Genomic DNA, 26002 nt, shown 5'->3' on the forward strand with positions numbered 1-26002 from the left:
ACTCTGCTTAACTCTAAGATCACATCAACAATAAGATGAAACATGCCTCCTGATATAGGCTGACCAGAGTTTTAGAAGCAAAAATGTGGATCGGACAGCCATAGAAGTAGGACTAAAGGGGAAATCAAGGTATATTGCATATAGAGACAGAGGCACGCAGTGTGGCAGTGAGTTTCAAACGCTGAAACTCTTCTAGCACTCTTGTACTTTTGAACTCTTAACTTTCAAGGCTACATTTAGATAACATTGTCTATGGCAGGGACTCCACCCTGGGCCACCTGCGCCCCTCCCCAGCCCCTTCCATTTGCTGGGAGCATGCAGCTGATGACTACTGTGCTGCCTGGAAGAAAAAGATAAATTACCTAAATTGTTTCAGACTAACATACGTCTCAGTTTTGCTTTGCAGTAAGACTTTATCGTTGTCACAAAACCGTGACAAATTAATAATGGAGAAAAGCATTGGGGCTCCGGGACTGCCCTTCGAAATCCGGGATGTCCGGTCGCTGATGGATTACTGCAATGCTGTATATCTGGATAAATAGCAAGGTTTACTTAAGACCTTCCATAGGTTGCAGTTTGCAGCAGTCCGTCTTCTGAAAAAACATCAGAAAACATGCATCAGCTTCCAAGGAGCTGCCACCGGAAGGGGCATCGTCTTTGTTGTGGAATCAAATGCCGCTGTCACTAAGATCCCCTTTCTTCTTCTTTGTAAAGTTTATGGTTTTGTTTAATTTTTAGCAGCTCTGTAATGACAGACGTCAGTGCCAAGACCCTTTTGGGCATTCGTCATGCTATACAAATATTATTTCAATCAAATCACTGTTTCCTGATATTGTTTGCCTTCTGAGCTGTCTTTGACTGTTGCTGATCCCACCCTCGACCATGCCCTGAAGTCTCCAGTTTGTTTACATAAGATTCTTTTGGCACCTGGCAGAGTCTATCACCTGCAATGTCCCCCAAATTTAAATTTGTCCTTCAACATAATCATCCTCTACCTGGAGCTCTATTCACCACAAAACAGCATTAAAATTCACAAATCTTCCATTGATGCACAACTCTACCTAAAACTCTACTCTGATACAGAAATCCTCCTCCTCAAACAGGACCTCTCCCAGATTTGGACGTCTTGCACCTACTCGACGCTCAAGCACTCAAAGACAGAATTCCTGATGTTTGCTAAGAATAACATGCCATAACTTGTCCAAACCTGGCTAAATGGCATGGACTGGATGGATTCCAGCTTGAACTTTTACACAGTGGCCAAATCACTTGGACTCACCCTAGACACTGCTCTTACCCTCAATGAACCCACTACCAAGGAAACAAAGAGAGCCTGGTACCAAATCTGTCTTCTAAAGAAAGAAAAACCTTGTAGCCCACAAAGCGATTTCTAAACTGCTGCCCAAGCCCTCATACTCTCGTATATGGATGATGGCAACACCAGGCTCCATGGCCCCCCAGACTCCATGTCATCCCCCTTAAGGGTATCCTGCGAGCCCAAGCACGTCTCCTCAAGGCCTGAAGAAATGTTACCATCTTATCTCCATCCGGATGAAACCCTAATGACGCCCCTTGCCATCCTGCACCATCTTCAAAACCAACTGCATTATTTACAAAGCATGACCAGCACCCACACATATCTGGCTGACAATGTCATCTAAGGATGCTCTCAGCAACCTGAAGTCAGGACACCATCAGACTGGAGGCAAAGAAGGGAAATAAATGTAAAACAAGTTAACTAACCTTCTGTTTCTATGTATTCGGGAAATGGAACAACATACCTATATCTATCAGGACTACTCCAAACTTGCCCAAACTCAGGAAGTGGCTGAAGTTGCACCTACATCTTTGCCTTCGACAATGTACAGTGCTCCACTGCCTTTTGGATAGGTCAGCACTATACACATACAGCCTTCATAAAATACACAATTCTTTTTGAGCTTGAAATCCAACGCCACCCAGCAAAAATGGGATAGATTTAGCCCTAAACAAAGGGGTTTTAGGAGAGTACTCTCCAAGGACACCGATTACAAATATGGAGCACACTTTCTATCCCTGCTCGCATTTCTATATGCAAAGGGTTCAGGATTCCGAGCCCTATAGAGTTATCCACTAGGGAAATTACCAGGTGCCTAACGATAAATATTGCACCATCACAATTTTCACAAGTTCAATGTCAGCAGGCTGACCTGTTGAAATGTACCTGGTTGAGAATGCTTGGTAATCACTGCTGGGAGTGAAATGTGGTGCAGTGGGTACCACAGTCCACATTATGGTCCGTTTCCTGGTGAAAACTCGGAATAGGAGGTATTAACAGAGCCGGTAACTGCCTCGCCTCGCAGTTTCAGTACTTACTGATGCTAGTAAATGCCTCAACACGATCTGGGGAAGGCGTATTCTGGGTTCCTCATTTCTCCGTGAGAATTTGACTTGTGGTGTCCCTGACCCAAATGCAAATAAATGTGGAATACAAAAATACTGCAGAATTACCAATACCCTGGCATATTTTATCGAGTGTCTCCCTCTACTGAAAAAAAAGTTGCTAAATTATATTGATCGCTTTGAAATCTTCTCAAATGTTCGCATATTGGGTCATATATACCAAAAGCAGTAACAATGTATGAATACTTGTAGTATACAACGAAGTAGTCCTATTTTTAAAATCCCCGGTCTGGTTGAGGAAAGCTTTGCTGTCTTTGTAAAGTGTTGCTTGGGCCTGAGTTAAGAATGGATCAGTGATATATAATCGTTGGTCCCTGGCTTTTATTGCTGCCTTGATTAACAAAGGCATTGATGTTGCATCATGGACCCCCTTCTTCCAACATCGTTGCACAAACTGTCACGACTTTTTGAGAGTGTGAAAAGAGATGTAGAAAAGAGGAAGGAAGCAGGCAGGGCTCCTTAACCGGGCTCCTACCGCACTGCAGCAGAGGCGGGGCGGCATGCTTGCTCTTTAGTTTCAGATTGAGAGCGTGGCGGAGAAGAGTTTCTTAGTTCACACTGACACGCGGGAGGCTACGCCAGTAACGAGAGGCGCGCGGACGCGGCCTGCCCATCGCCCCACAAAGGCTCTGAATTGAGCGCGCGCGGGGGCTCCGGAGCCACTGAGGAGCAGGACACACCTGCGCGCGACTCGGAATCTCAAAAAAGCCTGCAGCGCTGCCGGAAAGTTCAACTAAGACCGGGCAGCAGACTTTACACTCCGACAATGACGCCCTGGCACAAGGCTGGCAAGGAAAGATACGGAGTGGGTATGTGCACATCTAACCTTGCTTTCACTTCTGTTTCTGGACCAGTTTAACGAGCTGGGCGAGTTAGCCCCAGCCAGTTTCTCCCTAATATGTATGATTCGAGGACAGGATGTGTAGGCGACCAGTGGAGAGTAACTACATACATATTGGCTAGGCGCGTTTGTAGAAGAGTGCGTGTACAACCGGTCAGTACGCATTGAGCAGGGTATCCGATGTAAAAGCGGGCTATCTAGTTGCACGTCTGCATCACAGTGTTTTCAATGGTGTTTTGTTTGCACCGTGGAAGATCTTGCAACATGTATGAGCGCAATGCCAACACGCTGTTTTTCTTTCTATACTTCACAGAAGACAAATTGTAAACCAGTAAGTGTTATGCCAAGTTTAGTGGGGCTGCCTAGAATGAATACAATGCATGCCAGTCTCCCAGTACACAGAAGCGACTCCAACTTGGATACTGTTAGAAACACAAAAGATGCTGGTGATACAGAAACACAGACAGTTAGATTACAAATGTGTGTACATAGACTCGTTTTTAAAGCTACATTTTATTAAGCAAGAATAGTCCTTTCTATACATAAAAAAAAAAAATAGCCATATTTTTTCGTTTCTCCGCGGATTACTACCATCAAGGCCCTAGCATCCTGTTGCAAATTCATGCTATGAAATATCTGAACACTCAAGAACTCTAACTCCTTGGTGCATTTTTTTTTTTTTTTTTTTTTTTGAAACCGTTTATTACAATCTCAAATAGTTACAAGTATGGGCCTACAACCGTCAAAGACAGGATATAATCAGGATTAATTCAGGAGGTCGCGGAGGTCCTCGGGAGCTTCGCACCTACGCGGCCATCTTGGTTGCGCGCTAGGCTCCTCCTCCTCCTCCTTGGTGCATTTTAGACGAACTCTCAAATAAGCATTGGGCACCCGCTAGCAAATGTGGGAGAACTAGGCAGCATCCCACACGGCACTCCTGCCTGACGCCAGTGCAATGCACATGACTAAGCTTCAGGTATGCCGGCTTGAGAGCAGAAGAGAGGCAGGGCACTTGAAAACAGAACAGCGCACAAATTCACGTGACCCACCAACAACTGTTTTTATGTGCTTGTGGGTTGAGATTAAAGTGGACATCACCAGATGTTTTTCATGGACTTCGGTTCAAGATTGTTCTAGTTAATTGAATGTGTACATCTGAGCTCTTTGATGAACTAATCAAAAGTGTGTGTTTGGGCAGATATGCAACACAAAAAGTAGTCTAACAGCAATCAATGGAAATTGTGTAAAATAGACAAACCTGCATGTAGCAAAATTTTATAGGAATAAAAAGTGAATTGTTTGAGGGTTGTATGTTTGATTTCATTATTTTCACGTTTGAAGAGGTCATGAATAAATCAAATAGTAGTATGAGAGCCTCACGCTAAAACAATGTTCATTTTACAATGTGTATGTTCTTTCTTTACAAAATGTAAAAGTTGTTTCCCATAAAATGATAACAACATCCTCTTGCATGAGGCTCCTTCCGTTTGTCATTGAAAAAACACATAAATAGGCGGAGATCTATATCATATGTGAAGAGGGCAGTAGAAGTGAAAATGATGTATTTTGTCACAGGCTTGTTTATTGGTTGTGGTTTGCTATGGATACAGTGCTGGGCACCAGGAAACCTTTCTACATGCAGTTTCTCAACACTGTGAGAACAAAGCTAATATTATATTCTTTGCAGACCATTTCAGTGTCACAAGGTTTCAAAGCATGACATCATTTTGCCATCAAAACACAACTAGTTGTCCTTACACAGCAGCTGAAAACGGTTACACGTTAAATTTACCCCCATAGTACCCTTAGGACCGACCCTCTTAATATACATACCAGAGCAGAGCCCTAATATTTGGTCCACGTGAAAAATTACAAGTTGAAAAATCTGCATTTGTTGCTGTATTAGTGTCCGAGAAGCTCCTGTTTAACCAGTGCTTAAATTGTGAAAAAATAAGTCCTGGGGCCCTTGACAGAAGGCTACTGCAGTTTGTACCACCCTTTGCCCCTACCAGCACTGCCAGTGACAGTACCAGCACAACTACTAACTATCACACTCCTCCAAGTGTGAAAATTCAAATTATTCCTGTCCCTCAAAGCTATAAGAATGGGTTGGAGACAGGGATTAATCATTTTTAAGGTATATTGAATTGATTGACAACTGTTGCTGTGCTTGTTTGTAAATTAGGCAAACTGTGCCATCATGTGGCAGAGCATCATAAGCTTCGGTGTTGACAATTAAGTGCCAGTGCCGAGCACCAGAAACCACCGGCTCAAATTAAGCACTGTGTTTAACTCCAGATAGCCCCAGCAGTCAAGCATTTGCTCTCAAATTCTTTGTGCCAGCTTGTTGCGATACAGAGAACAAGCATCACAAACTGCTGTTTGTAATCTTACACAGACACAAGCTTTTTAATCACAGGCCCCTCTCATGTATCAGATCATGCTTTATGGACGTTTCTCCTCGGCGATGACACATTTGGTCTTTTCAGTTTGTCTTTCAAGTGTCCACACACCAACATAACATATGCATCTCTCTGCATCTTCGTTTATTTTTGTCTCCCTGTCTTTCTGTTGATTTCTTTCCATCTGTTAACGTATTTTTTTACTAGAGGTGGTAAATTCAATGTGATTTACATTATTAGAAGGACACATGTGAGTTATAGTACATCCGTGACTCAACAAGGAGACTTCAATGTTGGGAAACGTCAAAGCAATGGGCCCGTGTGATCTATTCATTTTTATCTCAATCACAGTTTGGCTAAAATCCTTTTGTATGTGGCATAAGGAAGAAACATAACAAAGGGACATAAGCAATGGGAAAAGATGACGGGAAACCCAAAAAGGTGGTAGCACTGTTGCTGAACTTAGCCCTTTCTGCAGGGTCATCCTCAAACCTTTTACCTTCACCCTCCTGTGTTATTATTATGAACCTATTTATGTTGGCTTTTAGGGTTCTGCACACTTTACAACTGGTAACCAGTGCTAAAGTGCATGTGCTCTTTCCTTGCAACATGGTAGAATTGCCTTATACCCAATTGGCATATTTAATTTACTTGTAAGTCCCTAGAAAAGTGGCACTGCCTGTGCCCAATGCCTGTAAATTAAATCCTACTAGTGGGCCTGCAGCACTGATAATGCCATCCACTTAAGTAGCCCTTCACACATCTCAGGCCTGTCATTGCAGCCTGTGTGTGCAGTGTTACACTGCCATTTCAACCTGGCAAAATAAACCTTTTACGAGGCCCAAACCTTCTTTTTTAATACATATAAGTCACCACTAGGGTTGGCCTTAAACAGCCTAGAGTGTAGGGTGCGCTGTATTTAAAAAGTTGTAATTTTTGCATGTCTTGGTAGTGGTAGTGGAAACTTCTTAAATTCGTTTTTCACTACTGAACGGCCTACCTCTTCCGTAGGATAACATTGGAGTTACTTTATTACATTTAATAAGCTGTAACTTCCAAATGGGAATAGGTAGCTCATTTATGTTTGGTGTTTTTGGAATTCTAATAAAACACCCTGACCTATGGTGAAGTCTGATTTTAAATTAGTTTTGAAAATTACATTTTAGAAAGTTGCCATTTTCCCGCCTTAGCCATTTAGTGCCTGTACTCTGTCTCTGGGTCACATGACTTGGTGTAGCTGACAGTTGAGCTTTATGTATTCCTCCTAGACAGTCACTCACAATACGGAGCTTAGGTGTGCCTGGATGGGCCAACACTGGCAGGATGGGAGGGAGGAGCTGGGCACAGCCCCACTAACAGTTTAATAGGCTGTGTCCTGCCTCCACACAAAGGGCTGCATACCCCCTGTAGTTAGACTTGAGCTAGGGCAGGCAAGACAGGGTACCTGTGCACTTCAAAGACATGCCTCCAGAAGCTTCTCCCTATTGCAAAGGCACTACTGGGTATAAATACTGGACCTCAGACAGCAACTCTTCAGAACACTTCAGGACCTGTGGATACTCTGTCAGGAAGAAGGACTGCTGTGCTGCTGAAAGGACTGCCGCTCTGCTGAACTGCTGCTTTGAAGGACTGCTACCCTGCTGTGCTGACCTACTGCCTGTTGCTCTCTTACCTGGGTGAGAAGAGTGGACCTTCAATTCTGAATCCAGAACCCCAGAGTGACTCCAAAGCTAGCTGGCTGGCTGCCTAGTCAGAAGCATCAGGGTTATAACATGTTTCCAACAACCTTAAACCCAGCATCTATATTCTGTGAGTCCTACACTTCGAAGTGGTGCCACCCTGTCCTGGACCATTGGCAGTGGGCCTGAAGGGCCTCTGCCAAGCCCAGCTGTGGTACCCATCAGGACTAATGTGAAGCCCCACAAAGCCTGGCAGCGCAGCTGCCAGCTTTTTGGAATCAATGCAAAGCCTCACCGCACAGCTTCATCGGGACCAGCACTAGAAGACACAAATTCTCGCAAAGCGATGCCACTCAGACATGCACCAGGATTTAAGGTACCTTTGTTCAGTGAGCCTAACTGAGTCCCAGTAGCAAGCCCAATGCTCAGTCATGGTCGACCTGAACATGTGACTTTGTTGACACAACCAGAAATACACAGATGGCGCTTGGTGCTTTTTGGCGCTATTGTTTACTGAAATCTTTAAACCTGCATATCTCTGGTTCTACTGTCTTATTTATTAATTGCACAAATACTGTACACATTGCCTCTAGGTTAAGCCTGGCTGCTTTCTGTCAAGTTACCAGGGGGTTGAGCAAAGGTTAATTTAGGATTGGTTTGTGCCTCATCCTGATGCAGATTGTGATTGCTGCTTGACCAGGGCTCACACCTCAGTCAACCAATAACCCAATTTCTTACAAAAGAGGTTCTAAAATTCAAAACTTATGACACATAATTGAAGTAATGCAAACAACATGAAGGAATGTAATCCGTGTCTCATTATGATGGGGCCTAGAAAAAGCAAGGGCAAAAAAGGGGAAGGGGCAGTCGTGGCCCCTGGAGGGAGTGCTGTGGGGCGGGCTAGGGGAGGGGCAGGGTGGTGGGTAGTAAACTCCAGCATAAGGCCAACCAGAGTTAAGTACATTAATAAATAAAATGAATTACAGTGCGCGCGCTGCAACACAAATGGCGTAGCTGCGCGCGCAATGTAATTTGTTTTATTTATTTATTTATGTGCTTAACTCTGTTCGGCCGTATGCCAGAGTTTAGTACCCCGCAGCCCGCCCCACCTCCCGCAGCACTCCCTCCAGGAGCCGCGACTGAGAAGGGGATAGGAAAAAACATAATGGAAAAGACATACATACATTAGACCCTTTTGAACCCACTATCTGAGGCATATTTGCAGTAAAAAAAAAGTAATTGGAGGAAAAATCCTGGTTAGAAATGCTAACCAAACTGCTTTCAGCAGCGTTTGAATAGTTCATGGCTCTTCCCTTTCTTAGTTTTTTAAATGAATGAATTGCTGTTTGCAGAGCACTCTGTGACTTCAAGGATGCCCTGGCATGGGTACCACAATAGCATGAGTAAAACGTGTAGCAGAATTTGACTAGGAGCCGTAGAAACAGGTTTTAAGTAATCATTCTAAAACGGAGGCATTTCATATAGAGACACACGGTTGGAGGTAGAGCATTCTAGGTTTCAGTCGTGTGGAGTAAAAATGAGTGGCCTCCTGCTGTGGTCTTCGTTACCTTGTAAATAGTTAGCTGGTGAGTGAACGCTGATCTTAGCACCATGTTGGCCTGATAATATCTGAATTTTGCTTGCAGATAAATTGGAACTTTCAAATTAAATGCACGGTTTATAAGATAAACGTCATCTATTGTCTATCGGGAGCCAATAGATGGCCCTCAGGGGATACATGGAAGTTCTTCAATCTGAACCCAAAATAAGCCACATTTAGGCCTTTTGAACCACCTGTAATCTGGCAAGATGATATTTTGGGGTTCTGATTAATGGAGAACAGCATTAGTATAGACACTACACTATGACTGCTTATACTACAGATTTACTACTAGACAGCGGGAGGAGATGGCTGATGTTCTGAAGCATTCTGAGATACTCGTTATATGAGGTAGATTTGTTTCTTGGGTTAGAGATTCATCCAGAGTGAAAACTAAATTGCAAACTTGAGGCACAGGGTAGATGACTCAATTTGCATAGCCATCAATCACTAGTTATTGCCATGACTATTTGTGATTAGGTTTGTTCTGTTTTTAACTTTATGGCATTAATGTTCATTTAGTAGGCTACAGCAAATAGACATTCTTCAAATTGAATTTGAGATTGTCCTGAAGGATTGTTAAGCCTAATGGCTATGCATGTGTCATTGGCATAAGTCATTTATAGAAACCCAAACGATTATATCAGGTGTACAAGAAGAGCCACATATACATTACAAAATGTGGGTCTGGGCTATGAACCATGGGTATACTGTGATCAACTTTATTGAATAAAGATTGGGAAGATTCCAATTCCACCGTTTGAGTGCAGTCTGACAGTTAAGAAACTGTCCATGCATGACCATTACCCCAAATGGCAAAAAAGTAGGTAATAAGCATCTCTTGTAATATGGTGTTGATGTCCTCTGAGGAGTCTAAAAACTCTGCACTGCACATCCACCTTCATCCATAGTTAATTTAAGGTAATGTAGAATCGAGGTCACAATGGTCTCTGTGTTATGCACAGGTTGCAAACCAAATTGGACACAGTCTATGTTATTTGCCCCAAGAAAAGTTGAGATTTGCTTATTGATCTGTTTTCCCAAAAAATCATAGACAATGAAAATTTAGAAAAAGGTTGATCTTTGCTGAGGGAGTTTGGATCAGTCACTGGCATCTTCAATAATGTTGTCTCAGGCCCCTGTTTCTAGCTGATGGGGGCTACTAGGTGACAATCTATTGCAAAGTGTGAGAGAAGCACATCCAATCATTCTAAGAAAAGTACATCAACCATTTAAAGGCATGTCCCTTTTGCTGGTTCCATAAGGCTGCAAGCACAGAGCAGTAGGACTGCTTGGAATGGAATTATTGGTCTGTTGAACTTTCCATTGGAAGAATTTTGTAAGAGAGCCACATAGGTCCAAGTGGCAAGTGTCTGGCTGCAAAAGAGGGGTTTGGCGAGGCTTTTAAAAAGATTACAAAACCTCCTTTGAGGAGTTTTATGTGGTAGAGGTTTTATCAGCTATGCATTGGTAATGACGTAAGTTCAGGATTCGACAGCAAATCTCTGTTTCCGACAGAGTTAAGCCCGCTATGTCTTTCTATGTTTTATGACATCTGTACTTCCTTTTCGGTCACTGATACACTTGCTTTGGTCAGTTGTGGCGATGTATTAATTTCATGCCTTCCGGGATCTGGGAGTGTGCATTCAGTGTGCTGAAGGCTGCAGGGCCTAGTGGTCGTAGTGGGCACCAGGCGTTTCCTCAGGGGGCCGCAATATCAGCCACCTGTAACAAAAGCAGGTGCAGTGTTTTCGACTGATAGCCATTTTCTGTTTACCATGCACTGACGCACTATCCGTTCATGTGCTGGGCTGGGGAGCAGAAGTGGGCGAGCTAACAAATTAACAGGGAGAGCCAAGCCAGAGCCGAGCCAAGGATCTGGCTCGGATCCTAGAGCCTGTGCATGAGCCAATCCCTGAAAATATGTGTTATGTAAATCATACAACAAACCTAGTAAAATATGATAAACTTTCTTCAAAGTTGAAAATAAATATTTTGTTAACATGTGGAAGTTTTCACACTGATAGGGCACATTATAGCACTGCACTGAAAAGGACTTATTAAAAGTGATCGTTTTGTACAACTGGTAGCCTGAACTCACATTTTCGAAAGTGCTTACATACGCGATAATGAAGAATGTTGTTGAAATATTTGCCTAAGACCAAACAATTTAAGCGGGTGAAGCTGTGATTTAGTGAGGTTTTCTGGTTTGACTCTGTACAAATAAGCCAGTAAATGGATATCTGTTTGTCATTCCTTATGTTAAGGCTTTGTTTGACCCCTTAGTGCATTCTTCTGCAGTTTTTAAAATGCAGCGCAAACTCGACTCTAAGTCATTGGAGCGTTCCACTTGACCACCAGTTACATTAAACAAGATCACATGCATTGTTCATAGGCATGGTCAGGATAAGTGATCTGCCTATAACCACATGATGTTGAGCCAACGCTGAGACTCAAACCTGGTTCCAGAGTTCCACAATCTGCAGTTCTGGCCGTGACACAACATCCCGGGTAGAGGGAGGCAGAAGCCACATGAAAGTGTAGCTAATTATGGGCTCGAGGTTCCAACAGGACCTCAAGCCGAGCCAGAGCCAGGCTTCACGCTTGAGCCTGGCTTGAGCTTTCAGTGGCTCGCCCACCTGTACTGGGGAGCTTTCAGAGTTTCTGGCAGTCGGGCCGCTTCAAGGCGCTCTCAGTACCACAATCCACACCAGTGTGATTGAATGAGCATCAGATGAAGCGAGACACAATTACCTATTATTGTTTAAGTTCCCATTCGAGTGGACATTCATGGGTTAAGCACTGTAGTTAACAGACACTGCTGTAGTGCGTCTTTGTTCCAAAAGGGAGGCTAGGAAATCCCGTAAGCAGCACAATATGGAACCTGCAGTCATGCAAGAAGACGAGGAAGTCCTGCAAATCACCAGAGCAATTTTACAATCCCTAATAAGGGAAGTGGCTGACTCTGCTCTAGCAGAACCCAGAGCTAAAAGGCAGGAGGATGACCAGGAAGGAGAGATGGATGCCGTCAAAAGGCACGGCCTGCTCAGATGCGAGACATCATAAAGCATACCAGAGAGACTTTAGGCTTTGAAGAGAAGACCCATAAGAAAGAGGGCTTTTATTCACAATATAGTGAGGCGCAGGTAGACAACCTTACATTGAATGATGCCATCAAACAACTCCAGTTCAAGGAATGGAAAGACACAGACTTCTATTCCTCGCTTCCTCAACAGAAGGTATTCTTTTCAGAATTTTGAACAGGAATTTTCCTACACCCTGATGGTGAATCCAGTTTTTGGATTAATGGCCTCAACATCATCTCTGGTATCTGTAGAGTCAACATTACCATATGTAGTCGACAGAAAGGTGGAAGCTGCCTTCAAACAGTCCTACTCAGCATCCAACTTTTCGATCAGGGCAGGGACCAATGCAGCATATGCAATACAGGTGTTACTCAAGGGTTGTCAACAGCTGTTCCACTGCACTGAGGAGAAAGACAATCCGACTTCCATCTTTGCAAAAATGCAACTGATGTTGGAATGTTGTCAGACATAATGGTGATAGTAGGACCTCATCTCCCGTGGAGGAAGCCCTGGAAACTGGAGATCGCTCAGAGTTCGCTCGTTCAAAAGCTTCCATTACAGCCTGACAGTCTTTGGGACAGAACTTGATGAAATGGCCCAGAAGACTGCAGAGGAGAAAAAGATCCTTACATCTTTCAAATTATTCACCAACAATGAGTGTTTAATATTAAAACATTAGCCTTTAAAACAAGCCTACCTTTTGTGGTTGAGGTCAGAGGGCTGTGTTTGGCAACACCTCCCAACCAGTTATTCCTCAAGATCCAGGGCAGTCGCTACAGTGACTTTCATGAGGTTGAGGTGCGGTTGAGGCTGTTTTATTATCGGTGGTAGGTTTTGGGTTGAGTGCTTGACCTCATCAGAGATGGTTATATAATCCTGTTTTTACATGGCCCAGTTTCTGTCTACCTCTTTACCAAGAGAGGAGTGCAAAAGACAATCTATGCCGTTGCAAAAAAGGCAATAATACCAGTTCTGGAGAACCGGAGAGGAAAAGGGTTCAATTCTACTCAATTCCTGGCCCCAAAGGCTTGATTGCGACCATTGGTTGTCGGTGCATATTTTATGAAGCTTGGTATATCTTCATTCAATTTCTACTGGGACGAGGAGTGTAATAATACAATTACTTACTGGTAATCCTCATTACCGTCATTCGTAGTTCTGCTTGTCCCAGTCCACACCTGGTTCCTTCTGTATTTGGTCCTCTGAATGGACAGCATGTGAGTTAAAGGAGGACTGGCTGGGTAGGTCCATTCTTCTACTCCCAGCAGCTCTGCAACCAGCAGGGGAGATCGAGGGAGTACATAAAATGGCATGTCAGAGCTGTGTCCGGAGGCGGGGCCGCCTCCTTCAGCTTTGACTGGTTCGGGGAGGACCATGAATCGAGGTAATGGAGATCATCACTTGTTTAAAAGAGAGACAGCATTGGTATGACCAGGTTGCTCCTTCCTACATGTCATGAGAATATAGACACATTAGGAGTCCCATTACCTGCCAGAGTCTATTTTTAGGGTCTTTAGGTATTGAAATCATAACAATTTTAAGGCTGTCCGAGTGCCCATGTTTGCATGCAAGAAGCTGTGTGATTTGAGCATCTTTTCGATTTCGCATGAGGACCTCTTTTTTATAGTCTTGTGCTGGGACATTTTAATTGTTTGACAAATTAATTTGTGTCACTGACAGAATTTGCGAAACAGAATACTGCGTGGCATGTACTTCATTTGACTATGTGGTTTCCGGTGCTGGCCGCCAGCACCTAATTGCAGACACTGAGCCTGTTGACAGTCTGCCACGTGGTGGTGCGGTTTGTGTTTTTTAGAGATGAACTCAACAACAGCTGTTTATCAATTCAATATACATTAGAATGCTATTGCCGGCCACCCAAGCCATTCTTTTAGCTTTGTGGCCCTGGAATGGTCTGAAGTGCCACACTTGAAGGAGTGTAGTTTTCGTAGGTGTGTTTGTTCTGTCACCGGCAGCCCTGGCCTGGGGTGGGGAATGGAAGCCTCCTGGCGACAGGCCTGGCACTTATTCTTTTATAAATTTAGAACTGAGCTGCTTGGCTGTTAGTTTAAGTGGTTGAAGAATTTCAAGGTGCTTTTATCAAAAGGCTCGCTTCAGAGCACTATGGATTATAATCTCTGTGCCACCATGAACAATGATTTTGCTGTTGGGGTCTGTAGCGTTTGTACGTGAGCACAGTTTCACTTTATACCTGTCTCCTGTATTATCGCCTGTGTTCTAGATTGAAACGTTTGTGGTTTCTGAGTGTACTGGGCTCTGCTTTCAGGCGTCTGCAGGCAGCCTAGAGATTCGTTCGTTGAAGGCATTATAGCTTTTCTAAAGCTACTACAACATAATTTCATGTGACGTAATCACGACAAGTCTGGTGACTTCTCTCGTCCTATCAGAAGGTGACAAGTGATCCAAGTATTTCCAGAAGTTACCAAAGTAAGGGCACGAGGATACGAACATTTGACTAAAGGTCAATTTGAGGACAAGTCCACCAGTTTACTTTTACCAATCATAAGTGTCAGATTAAAATCCTTAGGAAACAGATAGTAATGGTGCTCGTGTGTTATCGTTATGTCTGTTACAATGCGCGTGGTGCCGAGGCGCGAGTTTGAAGATAATTTGCATTTGGAACATCCGTGCATGTCTTATTCAGCAGGCAGGGCGGCAGCTCAGCTCGATGTGGCAATCTACTCTAGGCATGCATAGCACTTTACACAGGGCTTTAAGTGGGATGAATAAACTGGGGTGTGTGTCATAGGGGCGTGGCCACTGTAATTAAGGGAGTGGCTTAAAACACTTAAGCTAAAAATCTGTACTTCGCATAGTGTGCCACCCCACTGGTATTTTGCTGCTTCTGTCCTTTCATCCACATATATAATGCAACAAGTAACATTACATCTACACCAAGCCAGGACTATTAGCTTTGTCAATGGTTGTAAGTTGCATAAGATGAATGAGCAATAACTATCACTTTGTTGCATATAATATTGAAAATGCTACTCGCTCTTGTGGGCGAGGTTGTGGACTAAGGATAGAGCAGCCGACCTTCGGGCTGCAAAATCAGGTTCGACCCTGATGTCCTGTGATTCAAAAAATAAATATGTCCTTCTGCAATGTTACTGGAGCTCATGGAAAGCGCTCCAAGTGTGCACTATATAAAACTGAACAAGCATTTGCAATGCATTAGGTCTCGCATTATAAAAGTGTGAGCAGTTGGCATTGGTAATAGTAATGCAACACTATCTATTGACATTCTAAATGATAATGGCATTTATTTATGTGTTTGTTTTATAAAATAGATAAAAAAGGCATTGTCATGAACAATGCCAAGAGCTTAAACTTTTGCAAATGCGAGACCTATTGCATTCCAAATGCTTGTTCTTTGAAGAATTCTTTTTAGTTACAAGGCATGGTGACTCCTACTGTAGTCTGTATTGCTCCACGTCTATTTATCTTGACAATATAGTGTGAGTCAATATTGTGGATACCGATATGTCAACAATGATATCATGACACCACATCATCCTTAAACCGCAAAGGACTACCTCTTGTCAAGCGAATGCCTGCTTTTCGACTGCGCCCCTACAAATCACCAATCTCACCCAAGGTCGTCCATCAAAAACCTTCCAAGTAAATGAAGCCTTCCACTCAAAGAAAGCTTAATCTAGCTAGTCCTTCTTCTATTTCACAAACTCCACAGGAAGTGTGTTACAGCTGTGTGCCCTTGAATGTGACAGTGTTTTGTGAATGTGTGTCAAGGCAGGTCTGTGTGTCAGTGAGTATGTGTGCCTGTGTGATGAGGCAGGGCGGTATGTGTAAGAGTTGGTCCAATCTCTTCTGCCAAAGGCTGACTTTTGAAAGTTGTGTTGACAAATTCAGCAACACAACAGACAAGGTAGTTAAAGGGACTTTAGACAAGAAGTTCAGATCAGAGGTACTCTGATCCCCAGCTAACCCAGAAGAATGCCGTGTTACTGCTTAGGGCCAAAAGGGGGTCCAGAAAGCCAGGAATGTTCTAAATAATTAAGGGCGGTTTAGTTGTTAGCAGTGCCTAATTTCAGCCGGTGGTTTCCAGTGGTCGGCACTGGCACTTAATTGTCAACACTGGCGCTTGTGACAGTCTCGCAAAAATACCGGGGGGTAAGGGGGTCGAGGGGAAATTTAAAGACCTGCACGGAACAAATCCCCTAATCTCTGAATTTATACCAACAAAGAATCCGTGGGACACAAGACTGAGTACTACTTGCAAAGAGACAAAGTGCTACAAAAAGAACAGTCCTCATAAAGAGGAAGAAGTCCCATCACCCACCGTATTGGCATGCTTCATCATCTGGGGCCTCCTCTTAACCACACCTAGTGTGGTTAAGGAGCTACAACTCCCCAAGGAGAAAAAGGGAGGAGCTCGCGGATATTTAAAAACATGGACAACATGTTTCAGCCAGGAAGACCGTCCGGGATAGCGACGGCCAGAGCGCTGTCTCACGCCCTGAGTTGTGATCAGGAGTGGAGGCAATTACTCCCGATTCATGACGGGTGACTGTATTGAACCCTTGCAGTTCCGCTTACTATTTGAAGAGTGGTTATATCTGTAGGTGGTATCGTTTCAATTTGGGCTTATTCTGGGATACATCTGTACCCCCTTTTGCGCCCTCTTTTTGTTGCAGTAGTTACATTTTCGTCCTGAAGAAAGCCATGATCCAAAAGTTGGGATCAACTTTGGCTGAAACATGTTGACCATGTTTTTATCATTTGATATCTAAAGATACTTAATAAACCTATTTTTCTTTAGATAATCAATTTTAACACACTGTTCTTCTACACTGCACTCCATATGCTTTTTCAACACACGTTAGGCAGCTTCCGTCTTGGTTGATAGTAGCTTTTCCTGGCTGTTTACAACTATAAAAACATCCGCGAGCTCCTCCCTTTTTCTCCTTGGGGAGTTGTAGCTCCTTAACCACACTAGGTGTGGTTAAGAGGAGGCCCCAGATGATGAAGCATGCCACTACGGTGGGTGATGGGACTTCTTCTTCTTTATGAGGACTGTTCTTTTTGTAGCACTTTGTCTCTTTGCAGGTAGTACTCAGTCTTGTGTCTCTAGACCCACGGATTCTTTGTTGGTATAAAAGCTTGTGACAGTCTGCCACAAGGTGGCGCTGACTGGCTAATTTAGAGGTGATGACAACAACAGTCAATTACGAATTCAATATGCAATAATAAAAAATGACTATTACCTTCCGCCCAAGCAATTCGTATAGCTTAGGGGGCTTGTAATAGTCCAAATTGTCACACTTGTAGGTGTGTGATGGTCAGTTGTTGTGTTATCACTATCATTGGCAGCATGGCAGGGACAATGTGTGGTGCAAGCAGCAGTGACTTCCTGACAAGAGCCCTGACACTTATGTTTTGTACGAATTTAGAACTTGTTTTTAGGGCCATTTGACATTTCACAAAAAGCACGTGCCACCTTCACCCTTCACGGACCTTCTGTTGGGTATGTGAATTCAAAAGGAAAAACACTAATCATGGAACTATTGGTTTGCAACGATGTTAAGCGCACTCCATGTACCAGAATGCTCAGGGGCTGAGCAGCTGAAAGTAATACACCACGTGAGTCTAAAAGACCAGATGGAGGCCACGCCCACCTGCAGCTAGTGGTCTTTCCTTCTAAGTTCCTCACCTTGAAGTACTTGTCGAGGACTTCACTGTAGTTGTTGCCCTTGGAGAGCCAGCCATCTGGAATCACCTCAGCTTCCAGCTACTGAATAATGCGTTTCCGCCGCTCGTCCCGATCAGACTGGTAGCAGACAACTGCCAATCAGGGGAGAGGAGGAGAGAGTGTGAGCAAGAGATGTACAACTAGCAGGAGAGGACGTGTACAGCAGCCAATCAGAGCACAGGAGGGAGCATGTGAGCAAGAAATGTACAACTAGCAGGAGAGGAGGCGTACAAAAGCCAATCAGGGCACAGAAGGAGAGAGTGCGTGAAGCAAGAGATGTACCCTCTCCCTTTTGAGGTATTCACTTCTCGTGTCCCCAAAGCAGATACGGACATTAATCAGCAAACACACAATGGGAGTGGCCAGCACACACATACTCAGCAACGAGGCCAGCCTAGTGTATAAACGACTAGATGGGCAGCCGCATTTTAAGCTTTATTCACAAAAATGTGCCGTCCCTCATCGCGATCACTGTAAATGCGAAAGTGATCGCGATGACGCACACTAGGGATGCGCGTGCAGCAGTGGGGGGGAGTGGTATGGTGCTGCGTGAGGTCTCACACTGACAATCCCTCATCGCGATCACGGTGGCGCGCTTGCTTCATATTAGTACTTCGAAATAAATTGCATTCTTCAGTTTTGCAGGGGTCTTCAAGCATGCAGGATTAGTTAGATGTGAAATGACAATACCGGTGAAATTTTAAAAGGTTTCATCTGCTGTAATAAAAAAAACTTCAATCCCATCTGACTCCCCAGATCAGATAACAAACAACGCTCTGTTATTCATCTTAAAGTACTCGGTTGCACTTAGGTGAAACGGAAATGGGGGTAAATTGCTCTTTGACAAATAAATTACGGGTATTCTTCACCTGTAAATTTTCTGGACCCTCGGTGCATTATCGAAGAGAAAACTACACTTAGACTTGGGTTACCCTAATGCAATCAGCCCCGCAGCATGTTGGGAATCCCGCTGAAAGGCGGGTGGCTATTGATCAGCCGGGTCACGTGACTTCAGTGTGAACTGGGTCAGAATGAAATAAGCACCGGAATTAGTGTTTCCCATGTAGCTCACTTGCATATGAAAAGAAGCCTTTCTGGTGTTCCGGCAGCCCAGATACGAATAACACAAGACGTATCCGAGAGAGAGTGTGAATCGCGTGGGCAGTGTAACAGGGTTTGTTTTCCTCCATTGATTGGGTGGCAGTGGCCTCATCGTGATCGCGATCACAAAAGCGAAAGTGATCGCGTTCGCGATGAAGCACGCTAGGGATGCGCGCGCAGGAAAGGCAGATGGCTGGGCGAGAAGGGAGGGGGGAATGCGGGGAGCAGCTGTGCGCGTGCACGCCATCGTGCACTGTAGCTTGTCGACAGCACAAAAATGTGGGTAGCACTTTCTAAACCCACCTACTAAATGTCTCGCAGAGCATTGCTTACACGATAGCTCAGGCGAGACCTAAAAACAAGTGTATTTGAAGTTACATCAATGGCAGTAACTGGTTGTAATATTGCAGAGTTAAGGGTTTTTTTTCACCATGAGGGTAAAAATTGAGAGCCCGATAGGGACCCGTCTTGGCACCTGCTTTTAAGACCTGGCCCACTTAAAGCCCTGACTTTACACTCATCAGGTAAGGGAGCCATCTCATGAGTTTACGTTAATCAGAAAAAACGCAGCCTCCCTGAACAGAAATGGTCTCATTTCACCACTTCAGTTTTGAACGTCAAATTAGCTGGGTGCTTTTTAGGGCGTGCCCTGAGCCAGCGCGCAAGCGCTGCTCTGGGGTTAATCTGTGGTAGTAGAGTCTGGGATTGATCTGTGGTAGTAGAGTATGGGGAAGAAGTCACACCCACTTCCCCACCCACTTATTCATTGGGTTGTGTCTTTGTCCTTTCTAAATACTGCCTTTCGATTGGTTTATAGGCTGTTAGTCCCTCTTTATGACGGCCATGTTGTCATTTGTATCCCTCCATGGTTACTGGCCCCTTTACTTCGTGTTGCATGAGCACTATTTTCTTCCCGTGCCCCCCTCCCGCTGTCCGTGCCTTCTCTCCCGCCCCCCCACTCCTGTTGTTCGTGCCTTCTCACCCCTCTGCCACCCGCCCGCACTCCCGTTTGGAATGCAATAGGTCTTGCGTAAATTCGAGTCCTATTGCATTGCAAATGCTTGTTTAATTTAGGCAGAGGAGAAAAAGGTGAAAAAACAAGTTAACTAGATAGTCTAAACAACTATAGATGGAGAATACACATGGCCATTGATTCACCAGAAAGCCAGGAGTAGCGAAGGTGACACCCTTCGACCTTAATAACATTACAGGAAGCAACATCAGTGTGCCTCTATAAACCAAGAAGTTGGCCATGCCCAATAGCAGTCTTACAAGCATAACAAACCATTCTCACTCACGCCACACACAATCCCACATACAAACATACATGCTCACACATAAACACACTTTCACCCAAACTCCCTCTCACACACTTGCGTGCACAGAACATACATTTACAAGTATTTAATTTTACTTTAACTAAGATGCCAGTGCCTGTTCTAATGCTCCACTTTTTATTACATTAATTGTGAATGATAGACTATTACTTAATATTAATAAAAAGTGATCAAGAAACAAGAATGTTGCAGCCTGACACTGTGCTCTTGCCACTGATTTTGCCACCTTTGAGCCCAGGGGTTGCAAGGTCAAAGCCAGGGGTCGCAGCTGCGACCCCTAAATTACATTCATGAGAATACATAAGGGATAACTGTGCAATATGACTTTGTATTGCCATCAATGGGTCTTGCTGACATTTGCAAACCATTAGGCTGGAGGCCGCAGGGTTTACAAACATCACCTGAACTTTGAGATGTTAATCTAGGACCATGTGAATAATGTCACACGTTATGTATATGTTATATTTTATGAGTTATTAATTGATTTTAGTACTCTTTAGAAAGATTTAGAGTATTTAAGCATTATCTGTTTACTATTCATTCTTTGCAGATATTTCTGTCAGTTTTTGACAAAAGTCTATCTTTATCGAGGATAATGTGGTAGTATTTAAAATGAGTTTATACAATAATGTAAATTATTATAAGTCAAATTTGTAATGCAAAGCGCATTGTAAGAAAATTAAAACAAGCATTTACAATGCAATGGTCTCGGCATTGTTAAAGTTAGAGCTATTGGCATTGCTCATGACATTCTTTTTGTTTATGTTTTTGTTTTTAAAACATTTAAAGAAACGGCATTGTTGTTTACAATGTTAATAGCTTAATCACTCTCAAATGCGAGACCTATTGCATTTGCACCCACACACAGAGCCACACACCCAGAGCCACCCACACAGAGCCACTCACATAGAGCAACTCACACACAAATAGAGCCACCCACAGAGCCACCTACACACACACACACACACAGAGTTACCCACACACAGACAGACCCACCACGCAGAGAGCCACCTACAAAAAAAGCCACACACACACAGAGCCACACACACAGAGCCACCCACACACACAGACCCTCCCCCACACACACAGAGCCACCCACACACCCACATAGCCACCCCCCCACACACAGAGCCACCCCCACACACACAGAGCCACCCCCACACAGAGCCACCCCCACACAGAGCCACCCCCACACACACATAGAGCCACACAGTAACCTCAAAATTTAACACATATTTACTTTTTGCTGGATGAACTGGGGACGTTTTACACCTTCTATCCATATATAAAAGACCTTTATGAGGTTGTAAAGAGCAATTTAACGACTAGGAAGGTTCAAAAGAAAAAAAATAAGGAGCCCGGATAGCAATCAGATCCGACAACGATTAGATCGAAGCCAATTTGAGATGGAGGTGTTAAGCGTGGTAACAGTGACAAGGCTTCCACCCTGAAACAGGAAACTAAAAAATGCAAAGAGCGCGCACGGCACCCCTCCCCCTGCGGGGAAGCCATGTGTGTTTTAGGCTACAGCGTTATGCAAGTGTACACGGACATGCAGCAAGAGTACCTGGGTGCAAATGTTGTTTTTGCGAGGAGTCAGGTCACCGAAAGCAGACATGCAGCATTGTCAAAATACACTTGTGAATGAAAAGGAAAACGATGTACTCTGCTGTTGCAATTAGAACACAACAGCTCAAGGAGGACTGCAGGCATCACACACAGGGCAGCACAACAGCAATGTGATGTCCCCAGGTACTCCCATCATAAATAAGGCACACCAAGATATCCGCTACCTGGTGAGACACCAACTACACTGAGGGTTTACCAGTGATAACCAGCCCGAGCAGCATGGTAAACAAACCCCGTTCATCTCTAGTACGTAATATTGCCCTGTCGAAAATGTTGACTGAAATGTGTCCAGCTGTGCATACCCCCTTCCCCTGACAGCATGCACTGATGGTCCTATCCAGGAAATTATAAGAAATGGCAAGACACGTTCCCGTGATGGAGCCCGAATGGAGAACAAGAACGATGCAGCAGGTTCGCAAGAGGTGCCACATGCGTTTCTGGTGTCAATGAGCACTGTCAACCAGGCGGGGTAGCAGCCACATTTGAAGGGAGCTTAGGGGTTACACGCTGTAGTTGGTTCCTTGCAGTTTGGCCTTGGGTCTGCCACCAAGGAGCATCGCCCCAGTGTCTTAGGCTTCTGATGTTGGGGCATACATGTTACACGTGCAGCTAAAGCAAGATGGCGGGAATCTAAAAGTGTACGGTGTTTCGATTTGAAAGCTGTGATCACTCTTCGCATTCTATAACGGGCACACAGTGCGCTAGTGGGAGGGAAGCGAAAGCTGCACTGGAAAAACTATACCAGGGGAAAGCTTGGGCCCTGGAAGCAACGCTTCCTTTCATATTTTGGATCTTATGTTTAAGTGTGGAAATGTTGTGGTAGAAGATCATTTAGAACGGTGTTTAACCTGACGAGAAGTCCACAACACAAGGAATGGGTCGATTTTGACACTATGCACATGTTCATAACATAGCCACGTCGTGTTTTGGTGTGCTAAAGCAATACATGGGTGGGGGGACGGTTGTAAAGCTTTGGCGATGGCCTACTGAAAGCATCGGGGTAGGCGGGGCTTCAGCGCAAGCAATGGTATTTGTCCTAAAAAGGGGGCGAGGGGTCAGTGCTTCGAGTGTTGATATCAAACGTCCTCTTACTTGGTGAACAAACACATCAACAGGGTCGTCCAGGGGGCTGCCTTGGCGACTGTTCATGGAGATTAAACCGAAGCCCATGCGCACGTTGAACCACTTGCAATGACCGGTGCCTCGCAGCACGGCTCCTGGGTCCTGCTCCTCGGCTCTACCTCCTCCGAGGAGGACAACTCCCCCGCCAGCCTCCCGGGCTCCCCTCGTATTGCAATAGAGCTGTGACACATCGGGCATGTTGGCCTGCAGCAGAAACTGCAGGAGTACAGCATTGCAGCAGGGGCACAGCACAGCCGCAGGGGCACAGCACTAGAGTGCAGTGCATTTTACGGCACATTTCGAAGCACACCAAAGACTCCCTCCAAGTCGAGGAAGGCGTCTTGACTTACAGTTTGGTTTTCTCGCTCTCGCCATAGTGCCAGCCATCTCTCGCCTCGGGCACGAGCAGAGTGATGAAATCCCCCTCGTGGAAGCTCAGGAGGGTTCCGTTGTCCCCAGCAGCATGAGAAAAGATGGCCTGCACTCTCATCCGTCCATTCTTCTCAAGTCCGGCAGCCATTGAGCTAGAGCGGGGCAGGGTCTTGTTTTCAACTGGGGACAGAAAAAGACGGCGGCAGCCATTAGCAAGGGACTCCTTGGATCGCCAGTTTGCTTTACAGGTGTTACGGGCTGGGCCATCCCACTTTCCTTCAGACTGGGCATGCGGAGAAGAAAAGGACTATCCAGAAGATGTTCCAGCTATACTGATGGCTCTAAAATAGGCGCATGTGTAACAAGCACACCACTGTCTTTCTCCTTTCTCCGAGGTGAAGCAGAAATGCCTTGGAGAAAGGCAGCGGCATTTTCGGATTCGGGGGCGTGTTTTCGGATTCGGGGGCGTGTTGCTTTTTCTCTCCTCTTGCCATTGGCTGGAGGAGAGAAAAACACGCCCTGCGAAAAGCAACGAAAAAACACGCCCACAAATCCGTAAAGGACGGGGCCTGTTCGGAGTGACGGACCTCTTCTCCAATGGCTGGCCAGCATTCAAGAGGCCAGCCAATGGAGAAGAGGGGAGAAGAGGGGCGGGTTCAAGCCCCTCTTCTCCAAGTCATTATGTCTCGCGAGCGAGACTGCGCAATCGCAGCCTTCGCTAGCCGAGACCTAAACATGCATTCCGAAATGTGCTTTTCTGTAGTGGGCTATTATAGAGTAGGTTTACCAAGTAATATATGAAGGAAGAAAATAAAGTGCATTGTGTTCTGCGTTTACAATGTTTATTTTCACACACTTGGAGGATTCATTATTAGATGCTTGCATGGAGGCTGGACCTGCAAGGGTAAGCTTGTCAGATGTGCTGATTAATATTCTAAGAGCAGCAATGTATTTGTGAAATGGTGTGTTTTGTAACAGCACAGAAAGAAAGACAAATGCTGTATTTAACTTTTTATTCTTGTTTAGGGATGCTAAATATCCTGCAATTGAATTCAGCACTGTGAATTCCAATAAAATATTCTAACAATCTCTGTGAAATTCTAGCTCTGAAACACCCAAACCAACATTCATTAAGAATGCTTTACCAAGTAATATATAGTTCACCCATCTATTTCTGAATTCTTTCTCCACGACTAATGGCTCCGTAATCCACTGACCAGCACAAAAAAGAAATAAAGAAAACACATACATATATATGTTCTCAGAGTAGAATTCAGAATGATGTCTTCCTGGGATGTAGTTAGGGCTTTGTCCATCTATTTGGAGCAGACAAAGGATTTCAGGATTGCTAAGTCTCTTTATGTATTACACAGTGGTAGTCACCATTGTGTTGTTATAGGTTAGGACCTAGTCACCATAGGAAGAAAGTTTTTTGGTTTGCTAATAACTTTCCTGCCGTTTGATGAATCTTCACAAAACTTTCCTTGACGCATTCGGGGTGATTAATGAAGAAGAGGCTGATAAAAATGCAGTGTCCCAAAAGACAATTTCCCCATGCAATCCCTACACAGGTTTTTGAACAGTGCTACAGTCCAAAAGGCTGAAAAGAATTACACCAAATTTGTCAGAAAGCTGGATCTTTACACAAAAAGCATACTTTTTTGCTTTGTTGTAAATCTGTTCAGTAGTTTATGGGAAATTAATGTACAAAATGTACGTATATATGGGCGTTTGGGTTTGCAGGACTCCTGAGCGCACAACATTTTAAATAATGGCACAACGTGATTGGCTGAGAGGGACTCTTTTCCTGTCATTTGTCCCAGTCCCACGAGTCCGACAGGAGCTTGCACTCTGAGCAGAAATGTTGCAGCTGCCATTTCAGGATACAGGTACCCAGTCCCTGTGTCTTGAAAAGTAAAAAGAAAAGCTATAAGGGGGCAGGGTATGGGGTACTCTGACCCCCAGGAGCCTTGTTTTGGGTTTCCAGAGACCCCCCAGGGGCCACAGTAAAAAACATTTGGTTTGCCATGATCCCGTAGAACTCTTGCGGGAGCCAGCGTAGCCCCTTACTCCCGCAAGAGTCCGATGAGAGAGTAAGGGCTGCACTGATTCCCGCGACATCCCTCGGGACCTGAAAAAACATTTAGAAATAAAGGTGGGAAAGCCGGTTTGTGGCATGTTGGCTGTGTACTGTGAATTAAAAAAAAGTGACGTTATAGTTAAGTGAAAATGTGAGTTTAAGCGTGTCATTTTAAACTAAAAAGCACTGAAATTCATCACTTATGTTTTTTTAAGTAATTATAACTCACACCCTCACATTGCACTGCTTATGACCTCACATATTACATCACACATGACATTTCTATGACATAATTGATGACAACACTATGCAATTCTAGAAATTTTGGCATTTTGCCACTTTTCCACAGCTCAACATACTGCGGCAGGAAATAGTGTTAAGCAATAGTTCCAGGGTTGGAATGCCCTTTTGTTTCTGTGTAAACCTACTAACTTGCATGTTTTAGGGGGTTTTCCCAGCTCTTCTCTAATCATTTCCCATACAGAGAAAGGTTGGAAATTTACTTGTGACAAGGGCAGAAGTAAAACATCTTCCACGGTTGGGAAAAAAGTGGCTGGAGAAATGTGAACTTGTGAACGCT

General features: G+C 44.4%; 1 protein-coding gene across 1 annotated transcript in view; it reads left to right on the forward strand.

Moving 5' to 3' along the window:
* Positions 1-2928: 2928 nt before the first annotated feature.
* Positions 2929-26002, forward strand: part of DOCK2 (dedicator of cytokinesis 2) — a 1824799-nt gene continuing 1801725 nt past the window's right edge. The window contains exon 1 of the mRNA XM_085617853.1: positions 2929-3251. Within this exon, the coding sequence (XP_085473979.1) occupies positions 3209-3251 (43 nt within the window). The 5' untranslated portion in view covers positions 2929-3208. The remainder of the gene's footprint in view (positions 3252-26002) is intronic.

The sequence above is a fragment of the Triturus cristatus genome, chromosome 7 (genome assembly GCF_964204655.1).
Source record: "Triturus cristatus chromosome 7, aTriCri1.1, whole genome shotgun sequence".
Lineage (NCBI taxonomy): Eukaryota > Metazoa > Chordata > Amphibia > Caudata > Salamandridae > Triturus > Triturus cristatus.